Here is a 14,580-nt window from a genome sequence, read left to right on the forward strand (position 1 = left end):
AGCATGGGAATCTTACTGGGCAGCGAAAGAGGCTGATAGGCAGAAAGCTTGGAAAATGTACTATGAAAAAATGGACAGGGAGGATTGGCGTAAATGGCACGAAAAACAAAACTATGGACAAAGGGTTGATATCCCAGATTGGCATGGTACAGACGAGGAATGGAGAGCATTATGTGAAGAAGATAGAGATGATATTAGATACAGAGCCTACCTGGCAGAGTGGAAAGAATGACATAGGCGAGAGGCATGGAGAAAATATGAAGAATGGAAGTCTCAAGATGATGAAGAAGAGAGGATTTGGAGAGAAGCCTGGAGAAAGTACTATGAGAATAATGATAGACGAAAAGCTGGATATTTGGGATGGCAACAGACTGATGGGATATATGAAAATGATTATCAGTTAATCAGGCAGAACAGACTTGTCTCAAAAACACCACAAAGAGCCTTAGATGTTAGAAATATAGTGACTGATTCTGAAAAAGGCTCAAAGATTCAGGAGCCTGTTGCTGGAAGTGTAAGTATATTTGGGTATATAAGAACAATAACAATGTTTACAATGTTTTATGTATGAAACATTATACATATCATAATAATCATAATAATAATACATAAACAAACTAGTGACACAGTACCCATAGCAACATCCCTATAAACAGCTATGGTGGTGATGTGTTGTAACTGCCACGTTTGACTAATTTTTCATCATATACAACATCATCTTAACTACAGTGGAGATATTTCTATCTTACATTGTAAGTTTACTCATTTGAAAGTACACTGTGTTTTTGTTTAGGAATCATCTGTATATTTGAGAACTAAAAGAAGTAAATTTGAATCTCTTGACACCTGGTAAAAAATCTAAGAAACTCAAGCAAATGAATTTTGGGAAAAGTAAATCAGATCCACAAACATCGCATAGAGTAGTGAATGATGAAAAAACAGATGCTAGATACTCAGTGTCTGATTCTAGAATGAATTGCAAAAATGACAAAATAGATGGTCTAACAAATCCAGAGATTAATACTCAGCAATCAAGTGATGCATTACAAAGGAAATCAAGAAATTTCTGCCATTGTGTATTTTGGCACAAGTTGTTACTTTTGCTGTGGGAGTGTTGGGTTATATGGGACATGGGTTTGCTGTCTGTGAAAAAAAGAGTTGAAAATGAATGAAAGCTCACATGAATGAACATAGTCATGATACTCTGTTTTCAAATACCCACAGGTGTTGCCTGAATTCGACAGTCCAATAACTAGGTTACTGAATGACTTTGGTATACTGGGGTGCTGAATAACTTGGGTATACTGGGGTGCTGAATAACTTGGGTATACTGGGGCACTGAATAACTTGGGTATACTGGGGCACTGAATAACTTGGGTATACTGGGGCACTGAATAACTTGGGTATACTGGGTTACTGAATAACTTGGGTATACTGGGATACTGAATGACTTGGGTATACTGGGTTACTGAATAACTTGGGTATACTAGGTTACTGAATAACTTGGGTATACTGGGGCACTGAATAACTTGGCTATACTGGGATACTGAATGACTTGGGTATACAGGGTTACTGAATAACTTGGGTATACCAGGTTACTGAATGACTTGGGTATACTGGGTTACTGAATAACTTGGGTATACTGGGATACTGAATGACTTGGGATACTGGGTTACTGAATAACTTGGGTATACTAGGTTACTGAATAACTTGGGTATACTGGGGCACTGAATAACTTGGGTATACTGGGATACTGAATGACTTGGGTATACAGGGTTACTGAATAACTTGGGTATACTGGGGCACTGAATAACTTGGGTATGCTGGGTTACTGAATAACTTAGGTATACTGGGGACTGAATAACTTGGGTATACTGGGATACTGAATGACTTGGGTATACTGGGTTACTGAATAACTTGAGTATACTGGGATACTGAATAACTTGGATATACTAGGTTACTGAATAACTTGGGTATACTGGTGCACTGAATGACATGGGTATACTGGGATACTGAATGACTTGGGTATACTGGGGTACTGAATAACTTGGGTATACTAGGTTACTGAATAACTTGGGTATACTGGGGCACTGCATAACTTGGGTATACTGGGGTACTGAATAACTTTGGTATACTAGGTTACTGAATGACTTTGGTATACTGGGGTGCTGAATAACTTGGGTATACTGGGGTGCTGAATAACTTGGGTATACTGGGGTGCTGAATAACTTTGGTATACTGGGTTACTGAATGATTTGGTTATACTGGGTACTAAATGCCTTGGGTATACTGGGTACTAACTGACTTGGGTATACTGGGGCAGTGAATAACTTAGGTGTACTGGGTTACTGAATTACTGGGGCACTGAATAACTTGGGTATACTGGGTTATGGAATGACTTGGGTATACCGGTATACTGAATGACTTGGGTATGCTGGGTTACTGAATGACTTGGGTATGCTGGATAACTGAATGACTTGGGTATGCTGTGTTACTGAATGACAGGTATGCTGGGTTACTGAATGACAGGTATGCTGGGTTACTGAATGACTTGGGTATACTGGGTTACTGAATGACTTGGGTATGGTGGGTTACTGAATGACTTGGATATGGTGGGTTACTGAATGACTTGGGTATACTGGGTTACTGAATGTTTTGGTTATACTGGGTACTAAATGACTTGGGTATACTGGGTACTAAATGACTTGGGTATACTGGGGCAGTGAATAACTTAGGTGTACTGGATTACTGAATGACTTGGGTATGCTGGGTTACTGAATGACTTGGGTATGCTGGGTTACTGAATGACTTGGGTATGCTGGGTTACTGAATGACTTGGGTATGGTGGGTTATTGATCCACTTGGGTATGCTGGGTTACTGAATGACTTGTGTATGCTGGGTTACTGAATGACTTGGGTATGGTGGGTTGCTGAATAACTTGGGTATACTAGGTTACTGAATAACTTGGGTATACTGGGGCACTGTCTAACTTGGGTATACTGGGATACTGAATGACTTGGGTATACTGGGGTACTGAATAACTTGGGTATACTAGGTTACTGAATAACTTGGGTATACTGGGGCACTGAATAACTTGGGTATGCTGGGTTACTGAATGACTTGGGTATGCTGGGTTACTGAATGACTTGGGTATGCTGGGTTACTGAATGACTTGTGTATGCTGGGTTATTAAATGACTTGGGTATGCTGGGTTATTAAATGACTTGGGTATACTGGTTACAGAATGACTTGGGTATACTGGGTTACTGAATGACTTGGGTATGCTGGATTACTGAATGACTTGGGTATGGTGGGTTACTGAATGACTTGGGTATGCTGGGTTACTGAATGACTTGGGTATGTTGGGTTATTGATTCACTTGGGTATGATGGGTTACTGAATGACTTGGGTATGGTGGGTTGCTGAATAACTTGGGTATACTAGGTTACTGAATAACTTGGGTATACTGGGGCACTGTCTAACTTGGGTATACTGGGATACTGAATGACTTGGGTATACTGGGGTACTGAATAACTTGGGTATACTAGGTTACTGAATAACTTGGGTATACTGGGGCACTGAATAACTTGGGTATGCTGGGTTACTGAATGACTTGGGTATGCTGGGTTACTGAATGACTTGGGTATGCTGGGTTACTGAATGACTTGTGTATGCTGGGTTATTAAATGACTTGGGTATGCTGGGTTATTAAATGACTTGGGTATACTGGTTACAGAATGACTTGGGTATACTGGGTTACTGAATGACTTGGGTATGCTGGATTACTGAATGACTTGGGTATGGTGGGTTACTGAATGACTTGGGTATGGTGGGTTACTGAATGACTTGGGTATGTTGGGTTATTGATTCACTTGGGTATGATGGGTTACTGAATGACTTGTGTATGCTGGGTTACTGAATGACTTGTGTATACTGAGTTACTGAATGACTTGGTTATGCTGGGTTACTGAATGATTTGGTTATGCTGGGTTAATGAATGACTTGGGTATGCTGGGTCACTGAATGACTTGGGTATGCTGGGTTACTGAATGACTTGGGTATGCTGGGTTACTGAATGACTTGGGTATGCTGGGTTACTGAATGACTTGGGTATGCTGGGTTACTGAATGATTTGGTTATGCTGGGTTAATGAATGACTTGGGTATGCTGGGTCACTGAATGACTTGGGTATGCTGGGTTACTGAATGACTTGGGTATACTGGGTTAATGAATGACTTGGGTATGCTGGGTCACTGAATGACTTGGGTATGCTGGGTTACTGTATGCTGGGTTACTGAATGACTTGGGTATGCTGGGTTACTGAATGACTTGGGTATGGTGGGTTATTGATTCACTTGGGTATGCTGGGTTACTGAATGACTTGTGTATGCTGGGTTACTGAATGACTTGGGTATACTGGGTTACTGAATGACTGGGACACTGAATAACTTGGATGTACTGGGTTACTGAATGATTTGGATACTGAATGACTTGGGTATGCTGGGTTGCTGAATGACTTGGGTATGCTGGGTTACTGATTGACTTGGGTATGGTGGGTTATTGAATGACTTGGGTATGCTAGGTTACTGGGGAATTTATCAGGTTCATACATTTTAATTATATTGTTTTTGTTCACATAGAAATTGAAAATTCATGCAAACAGTGCAACACATGTGATGATGTCATCACAAAAAAAGGATACCATAACAACTCCAGTTGATGAGGTGGAAAAGACATTACAAACAGTAAGTTTTGTTTAGACCAACTTGTTCAGTAGCAGTTTTTGCGTCATATTTTACTGAATGACTTGGGTATGGTGGGTTATTGATTCACTTGGGTATGCTGGGTTACTGAATGACTTGTGTATGCTGGGATACTGAATGACTTGGGTATGCTGGGTTATTAAATGACTTGGGTATACTGGTTACAGAATGACTTGGGTATACTGGGTTACTGAATGACTTGGGTATGCTGGATTACTGAATGACTTGGGTATGCTGGGTTACTGAATGACTTGGGTATGGTGGGTTACTGAATGACTTGGGTATGTTGGGTTATTGATTCACTTGGGTATGCTGGGTTACTGAATGACTTGTGTATGCTGGGTTACTGAATGACTTGTGTATGCTGGGTTACTGAATGACTTGGGTATACTGGGTTACTGAATGACTTGGTTATGCTGGGTTACTGAATGACTTGGTTATGCTGGGTTAATGAATGACTTGGGTATGCTGGGTCACTGAATGACTTGGGTATGCTGGGTTACTGAATGACTTGGGTATGCTGGGTTACTGAATGACTTGGGTATGCTGGGTTACTGAATGACTTGGGTATGCTGGGTTATTGATTCACTTGGGTATGGTGGGTTACTGTATGACTTGTGTATGCTGGGTTACTGAATGACTTGGGTATACTGGGTTACTGAATGACTGGGACACTGAATAACTTGGATGTACTGGGTTACTGAATGATTTGGATACTGAATGACTTGGGTATGCTGGGTTGCTGAATGACTTGGGTATGCTGGGTTACTGATTGACTTGGGTATACTGGGTTACTGAATAACTTGGGTATACTGGGATACTGAATGACTTGGGTATACTGGGTTACTGAATAACTTGGGTATACTAGGTTACTGAATAACTTGGGTATACTGGGGCACTGAATAACTTGGGTATACTGGGATACTGAATGACTTGGGTATACAGGGTTACTGAATGACTTGGGTATACTAGGTTACTGAATGACTTGGGTATACTGGGTTACTGAATAACTTGGGTATACTGGGATACTGAATGACTTGGGTATACTGGGTTACTGAATAACTTGGGTATACTAGGTTACTGAATAACTTGGGTATACTGGGGCACTGAATAACTTGGGTATACTGGGATACTGAATGACTTGGGTATACAGGGTTACTGAATAACTTGGGTATACTGGGGCACTGAATAACTTGGGTATGCTGGGTTACTGAATAACTTGGGTATACTGGGGCACTGAATAACTTGGGTATGCTGGGTTACTGAATAACTTAGGTATACTAGGTTACTGAATAACTTGGGTATACTGGGGACTGAATAACTTGGGTATACTGGGATACTGAATGACTTGGGTATACTGGGTTACTGAATAACTTGAGTATACTGGGATACTGAATAACTTGGATATACTAGGTTACTGAATAACTTGGGTATACTGGTGCACTGAATGACATGGGTATACTGGGATACTGAATGACTTGGGTATACTGGGGTACTGAATAACTTGGGTATACTAGGTTACTGAATAACTTGGGTATACTGGGGCACTGCATAACTTGGGTATACTGGGGTACTGAATAACTTTGGTGTACTAGGTTACTGAATGACTTTGGTATACTGGGGTGCTGAATAACTTGGGTATACTGGGGTGCTGAATAACTTGGGTATACTGGGTTACTGAATGATTTGGTTATACTGGGTACTAAATGCCTTGGGTATACTGGGTACTAACTGACTTGGGTATACTGGGGCAGTGAATAACTTAGGTGTACTGGGTTACTGAATTACTGGGGCACTGAATAACTTGGGTATACTGGGTTACGGAATGACTTGGGTATACCGGTATACTGAATGACTTGGGTATGCTGGGTTACTGAATGACTTGGGTATGCTGGATAACTGAATGACTTGGGTATGCTGTGTTACTGAATGACAGGTATGCTGGGTTACTGAATGACAGGTATGCTGGGTTACTGAATGACTTGGGTATACTGGGTTACTGAATGACTTGGGTATGGTGGGTTACTGAATGACTTGGGTATGGTGGGTTACTGAATGACTTGGGTATACTGGGTTACTGAATGTTTTGGTTATACTGGGTACTAAATGACTTGGGTATACTGGGTACTAAATGACTTGGGTATACTGGGGCAGTGAATAACTTAGGTGTACTGGATTACTGAATGACTTGGGTATGCTGGGTTACTGAATGACTTGGGTATGCTGGGTTACTGAATGACTTGGGTATGCTGGGTTTCTGAATGACTTGGGTATGGTGGGTTATTGATCCACTTGGGTATGCTGGGTTACTGAATGACTTGTGTATGCTGGGTTACTGAATGACTTGGGTATGGTGGGTTACTGAATAACTTGGGTATACTAGGTTACTGAATAACTTGGGTATACTGGGGCACTGTCTAACTTGGGTATACTGGGATACTGAATGACTTGGGTATACTGGGGTACTGAATAACTTGGGTATACTAGGTTACTGAATAACTTGGGTATACTGGGGCACTGAATAACTTGGGTATGCTGGGTTACTGAATGACTTGGGTATGCTGGGTTACTGAATGACTTGGGTATGCTGGATTACTGAATGACTTGGGTATGCTGGGTTACTGAATGACTTGGGTATGGTGGGTTACTGAATGACTTGGGTATGCTGGGTTATTGATTCACTTGGGTATACTGGTTACAGAATGACTTGGGTATACTGGGTTACTGAATGACTTGGGTATGCTGGATTACTGAATGACTTGGGTATGCTGGGTTACTGAATGACTTGGGTATGGTGGGTTACTGAATGACTTGGGTATGTTGGGTTATTGATTCACTTGGGTATGATGGGTTACTGAATGATTTGGTTATGCTGGGTTAATGAATGACTTGGGTATGCTGGGTCACTGAATGATTTGGTTATGCTGGGTTAATGAATGACTTGGGTATGCTGGGTCACTGAATGACTTGGGTATGCTGGGTTACTGAATGACTTGGGTATGCTGGGTTACTGAATGATTTGGTTATGCTGGGTTAATGAATGACTTGGGTATGCTGGGTCACTGAATGACTTGGGTATGCTGGGTTACTGAATGACTTGGGTATGCTGGGTTACTGAATGACTTGGGTATGCTGGGTTACTGAATGACTTGGGTATGCTGGGTTACTGAATGATTTGGTTATGCTGGGTTAATGAATGACTTGGGTATGCTGGGTCACTGAATGACTTGGGTATGCTGGGTTACTGAATGACTTGGGTATACTGGGTTAATGAATGACTTGGGTATGCTGGGTCACTGAATGACTTGGGTATGCTGGGTTACTGTATGCTGGGTTACTGAATGACTTGGGTATGCTGGGTTACTGAATGACTTGGGTATGGTGGGTTATTGATTCACTTGGGTATGCTGGGTTACTGAATGACTTGTGTATGCTGGGTTACTGAATGACTTGGGTATACTGGGTTACTGAATGACTGGGACACTGAATAACTTGGATGTACTGGGTTACTGAATGATTTGGATACTGAATGACTTGGGTATGCTGGGTTGCTGAATGACTTGGGTATGCTGGGTTACTGATTGACTTGGGTATGGTGGGTTATTGAATGACTTGGGTATGCTAGGTTACTGGGGAATTTATCAGGTTCATACATTTTAATTATATTGTTTTTGTTCACATAGAAATTGAAAATTCATGCAAACAGTGCAACACATGTGATGATGTCATCACAAAAAAAGGATACCATAACAACTCCAGTTGATGAGGTGGAAAAGACATTACAAACAGTAAGTTTTGTTTAGACCAACTTGTTCAGTAGCAGTTTTTGCGTCATATTTTACTGAATGACTTGGGTATGGTGGGTTATTGATTCACTTGGGTATGCTGGGTTACTGAATGACTTGTGTATGCTGGGATACTGAATGACTTGGGTATGCTGGGTTATTAAATGACTTGGGTATACTGGTTACAGAATGACTTGGGTATACTGGGTTACTGAATGACTTGGGTATGCTGGATTACTGAATGACTTGGGTATGCTGGGTTACTGAATGACTTGGGTATGGTGGGTTACTGAATGACTTGGGTATGTTGGGTTATTGATTCACTTGGGTATGCTGGGTTATTGATTCACTTGGGTATGCTGGGTTACTGAATGACTTGTGTATGCTGGGTTACTGAATGACTTGTGTATGCTGGGTTACTGAATGACTTGGGTATACTGGGTTACTGAATGACTTGGTTATGCTGGGTTACTGAATGACTTGGTTATGCTGGGTTAATGAATGACTTGGGTATGCTGGGTCACTGAATGACTTGGGTATGCTGGGTTACTGAATGACTTGGGTATGCTGGGTTACTGAATGACTTGGGTATGCTGGGTTACTGAATGACTTGGGTATGCTGGGTTATTGATTCACTTGGGTATGGTGGGTTACTGTATGACTTGTGTATGCTGGGTTACTGAATGACTTGGGTATACTGGGTTACTGAATGACTGGGACACTGAATAACTTGGATGTACTGGGTTACTGAATGATTTGGATACTGAATGACTTGGGTATGCTGGGTTGCTGAATGACTTGGGTATGCTGGGTTACTGATTGACTTGGGTATACTGGGTTACTGAATAACTTGGGTATACTGGGATACTGAATGACTTGGGTATACTGGGTTACTGAATAACTTGGGTATACTAGGTTACTGAATAACTTGGGTATACTGGGGCACTGAATAACTTGGGTATACTGGGATACTGAATGACTTGGGTATACAGGGTTACTGAATAACTTGGGTATACTAGGTTACTGAATGACTTGGGTATACTGGGTTACTGAATAACTTGGGTATACTGGGATACTGAATGACTTGGGTATATTGGGTTACTGAATAACTTGGGTATACTAGGTTACTGAATAACTTGGGTATACTGGGGCACTGAATAACTTGGGTATACTGGGATACTGAATGACTTGGGTATACAGGGTTACTGAATAACTTGGGTATACTGGGGCACTGAATAACTTGGGTATGCTGGGTTACTGAATAACTTGGGTATACTGGGGCACTGAATAACTTGGGTATGCTGGGTTACTGAATAACTTAGGTATACTAGGTTACTGAATAACTTGGGTATACTGGGGACTGAATAACTTGGGTATACTGGGATACTGAATGACTTGGGTATACTGGGTTACTGAATAACTTGAGTATACTGGGATACTGAATAACTTGGATATACTAGGTTACTGAATAACTTGGGTATACTGGTGCACTGAATGACATGGGTATACTGGGATACTGAATGACTTGGGTATACTGGGGTACTGAATAACTTGGGTATACTAGGTTACTGAATAACTTGGGTATACTGGGGCACTGCATAACTTGGGTATACTGGGGTACTGAATAACTTTGGTGTACTAGGTTACTGAATGACTTTGGTATACTGGGGTGCTGAATAACTTGGGTATACTGGGGTGCTGAATAACTTGGGTATACTGGGTTACTGAATGATTTGGTTATACTGGGTACTAAATGCCTTGGGTATACTGGGTACTAACTGACTTGGGTATACTGGGGCAGTGAATAACTTAGGTGTACTGGGTTACTGAATTACTGGGGCACTGAATAACTTGGGTATACTGGGTTACGGAATGACTTGGGTATACCGGTATACTGAATGACTTGGGTATGCTGGGTTACTGAATGACTTGGGTATGCTGGATAACTGAATGACTTGGGTATGCTGTGTTACTGAATGACAGGTATGCTGGGTTACTGAATGACAGGTATGCTGGGTTACTGAATGACTTGGGTATACTGGGTTACTGAATGACTTGGGTATGGTGGGTTACTGAATGACTTGGGTATGGTGGGTTACTGAATGACTTGGGTATACTGGGTTACTGAATGTTTTGGTTATACTGGGTACTAAATGACTTGGGTATACTGGGTACTAAATGACTTGGGTATACTGGGGCAGTGAATAACTTAGGTGTACTGGATTACTGAATGACTTGGGTATGCTGGGTTACTGAATGACTTGGGTATGCTGGGTTACTGAATGACTTGGGTATGCTGGGTTTCTGAATGACTTGGGTATGGTGGGTTATTGATCCACTTGGGTATGCTGGGTTACTGAATGACTTGTGTATGCTGGGTTACTGAATGACTTGGGTATGGTGGGTTACTGAATAACTTGGGTATACTAGGTTACTGAATAACTTGGGTATACTGGGGCACTGTCTAACTTGGGTATACTGGGATACTGAATGACTTGGGTATACTGGGGTACTGAATAACTTGGGTATACTAGGTTACTGAATAACTTGGGTATACTGGGGCACTGAATAACTTGGGTATGCTGGGTTACTGAATGACTTGGGTATGCTGGGTTACTGAATGACTTGGGTATGCTGGATTACTGAATGACTTGGGTATGCTGGGTTACTGAATGACTTGGGTATGGTGGGTTACTGAATGACTTGGGTATGCTGGGTTATTGATTCACTTGGGTATACTGGTTACAGAATGACTTGGGTATACTGGGTTACTGAATGACTTGGGTATGCTGGATTACTGAATGACTTGGGTATGCTGGGTTACTGAATGACTTGGGTATGGTGGGTTACTGAATGACTTGGGTATGTTGGGTTATTGATTCACTTGGGTATGATGGGTTACTGAATGACTTGTGTATGCTGGGTTACTGAATGACTTGTGTATACTGGGTTACTGAATGACTTGGTTATGCTGGGTTACTGAATGACTTGGTTATGCTGGGTTAATGAATGACTTGGGTATACTGGGTCACTGAATGACTTGGGTATGCTGGGTTACTGAATGACTTGGGTATGCTGGGTTACTGAATGACTTGGGTATGCTGGGTTACTGAATGACTTGGGTATGGTGGGTTATTGATTCACTTGGGTATGCTGGGTTACTGAATGACTTGTGTATGCTGGGTTACTGAATGACTTGGATATACTGGGTTACTGAATGACTGGGACACTGAATAACTTGGATGTACTGGGTTACTGAATGATTTGGATACTGAATGACTTGGGTATGCTGGGTTGCTGAATGACTTGGGTATGCTGGGTTACTGATTGACTTGGGTATGGTGGGTTATTGAATGACTTGGGTATGCTAGGTTACTGGGGAATTTATCAGGTTCATACATTTTAATTTTATTGTTTTTGTTCACATAGAAATTGAAAATTCATGCAAACAGTGCAACACATGTGATGATGACATCACAAAAAAAGGATACCATAACAACTCCAGTTGATGAGGTGGAAAAGACATTACAAACAGTAAGTTTTGTTTAGACCAACTTGTTCAGTAGCAGTTTTTGCGTCATATTTAAAATTAAACTTGTTATTTTGTTGATTTACAACAAAAATATCCTAAATGCCATTGTGTATTTTATATACCTGACTTCTAATCTTAATATTATTCAGGTCAGTTTGTACTGTATTTCTTAGTTATAAATAACTTTATAGAGTTCATCCAGTCATGAATATACTGGAGAGTCTTGAATTTTAAGAGGTGGTTTCAAATTTTTAGGTAATGAACAATTAGCATCAAAGTAATTTCAAATCGCCATTAAAGGTAAGAAAATGGAGTGTTCGTCCGATCAGTGCAAAAACCCAGTATCTCATTATTGTCCATGGTAATTCTCACATTGACAAAAAAACAATGAAATGTTCCTGGAAAACCTTTGGAAAGACTGATAAAAATATCCCATAAAATCCTGAAATTGTTTCAGATGTACCGGTACACACATGCTTTATCACATCTCACTATTGTTGTGTCATGATTGGCCTATTATATGACACATGACATTGATAATTGGAGGCATCAGTATACTGGTGACTGTGTGTGTGTTTTTACAGTGGCTAACTGTTGATTCTGATCTTTCCATTGACAGTTTCTATTTATTGACTGTGTTTCTGTTCATTGGTAGTGTCTCAGGCAGTCAACAGTATCTCTGTTTGTTGACACCAATGTTTCTGATTACTACTTTCTATTCTATCCAGGATTACTCGATACCTCAGAGACTTTCATTGAAGTACACAGCACTGGATGATGAAGAAACATACTTCTGTCTTGTGTGTAACACACCATCAATTAAAGATAAGGTAACTATTCTTACACGTCTATTTGTACTACAACCCAACATGTAATACTCTAGTATGTCTATTTGTACTGCAACCCTACATGTAATACCTATTATGTCTATTTGTACTACAACCCTACATGTAATACCCTATTATGTCTATTTGTACTAAAACCCTACATGTCATACCCTATTATGTCTATTTGTGCTACAACCCTACATGTATTACCCTATTATGTCTATTTGAACTACAACCCTACATGTAATACCCTATTATGTCTATTTGTACTAAAACCATACATATAATACCAATTATGTCTATTAGTATTACAACCCTACATGGAATACCCTTTTATGTCTATTTGTACTACAACCCTACATGTAATACCTTTTATTTCTATTTGTACTACAACCCTACATGTAATAAATACCCTATTATGTCTATTTGTACTAGAACCCTACATGTAATAAATACCCTATTATGTCTATTTGTACTACAACCCTACATGTAATACCCTTTTATGTCTATTTGTACTACAACCCTACATGTAATACCTTTTATGTCTATTTGTACTACAACCCTACATGTAATACCTATTATGTCTATTTGTACTACAACCCTACATGTAATACCTATTACGTCTATTTGTACTACAACCCTACATGTAATACCCTTTTATGTCTATTTGTACTACAACCCTACATGTAATACCCTTTTATGTCTATTTGTACTACAACCCTACATGTAATACCTATTATGTCTATTTGTACTACAACCCTACATGTAATACATATTATGTCTATTTGTACTTCAACCCTACATGTAATACCTATGATGTCTATTGGTACTACAACCCTACATGTAATACCTATTATGTCTATTTGTACTTCAACCCTACATGTAATACCTATGATGTCTATTGGTACTACAACCCTACATGTAATACCTATTATGTCTATTTGTACTACAACCCTACATGTAATACCCTATTATGTCTATTTGTACTACAACCCTACATGTAATACCTATGATGTCTATTTGTACTACAACCCTACATGTAATACCTATGATGTCTATTTGTACTACAACCCTACATGTAATACCCTATTATGTCTATTTGTACTACAACCCTACATGTAATACCCTATTATGTCTATTTGTACTACAACCCTGCATGTAATACCCTATTATGTCTATTTGTACTACAACCCTGCATGTAATACCCTATTATGTCTATTTGTACTACAACCCTGCATGTAATACCCTATTATGTCTAGTTGTACTACAACCCTACATGTAATACCTATTATGTCTATTTGTACTACAACCCTACATGTAATACTCTAGTATGTCTATTTGTACTACAACCCTACATGTAATACCCTATTATGTCTATTTGTACGACAACCCTACATGTAATACCCTATTATGTCTATTTGTACTACAACCCTACATGTAATACCCTATTATGTCTATTTGTACTACAACCCTACATGTAATACTCTATTATGTCTATTTGTACAACAACCCTGCATGTAATACCCTATTATGTCTATTTGTAATACAACCCTACATGTAATACCCTATTATGTCTATTTGTACTACAACCCTACATGTAATACCTATTATGTCAATTTGTACTACAACCCTACATGTAATACCCTATTATGTCTATTTGTACTACAACCCT

At 39.9% G+C, this 14,580-nt stretch overlaps 1 protein-coding gene across 1 annotated transcript in view; it reads left to right on the forward strand.

Moving 5' to 3' along the window:
• The first annotated feature begins 232 nt into the window (after positions 1 to 232).
• The window catches only part of LOC102802354 (uncharacterized), a 71,085-nt gene continuing 56,737 nt past the window's right edge, over positions 233 to 14,580 (forward strand). Inside the window, exons 1-5 of the mRNA XM_085506275.1 lie at positions 233 to 514; positions 4,642 to 4,746; positions 8,448 to 8,552; positions 11,979 to 12,083; positions 12,810 to 12,911. Of these exons, the coding sequence (XP_085362401.1) occupies positions 4,678 to 4,746; positions 8,448 to 8,552; positions 11,979 to 12,083; positions 12,810 to 12,911 (381 nt within the window). The 5' untranslated portion in view covers positions 233 to 514; positions 4,642 to 4,677. The remainder of the gene's footprint in view (positions 515 to 4,641; positions 4,747 to 8,447; positions 8,553 to 11,978; positions 12,084 to 12,809; positions 12,912 to 14,580) is intronic.

This window comes from Saccoglossus kowalevskii, chromosome 12, assembly GCF_978046115.1.
Source record: "Saccoglossus kowalevskii chromosome 12, keSacKowa6.1, whole genome shotgun sequence".
NCBI lineage: Eukaryota > Metazoa > Hemichordata > Enteropneusta > Harrimaniidae > Saccoglossus > Saccoglossus kowalevskii.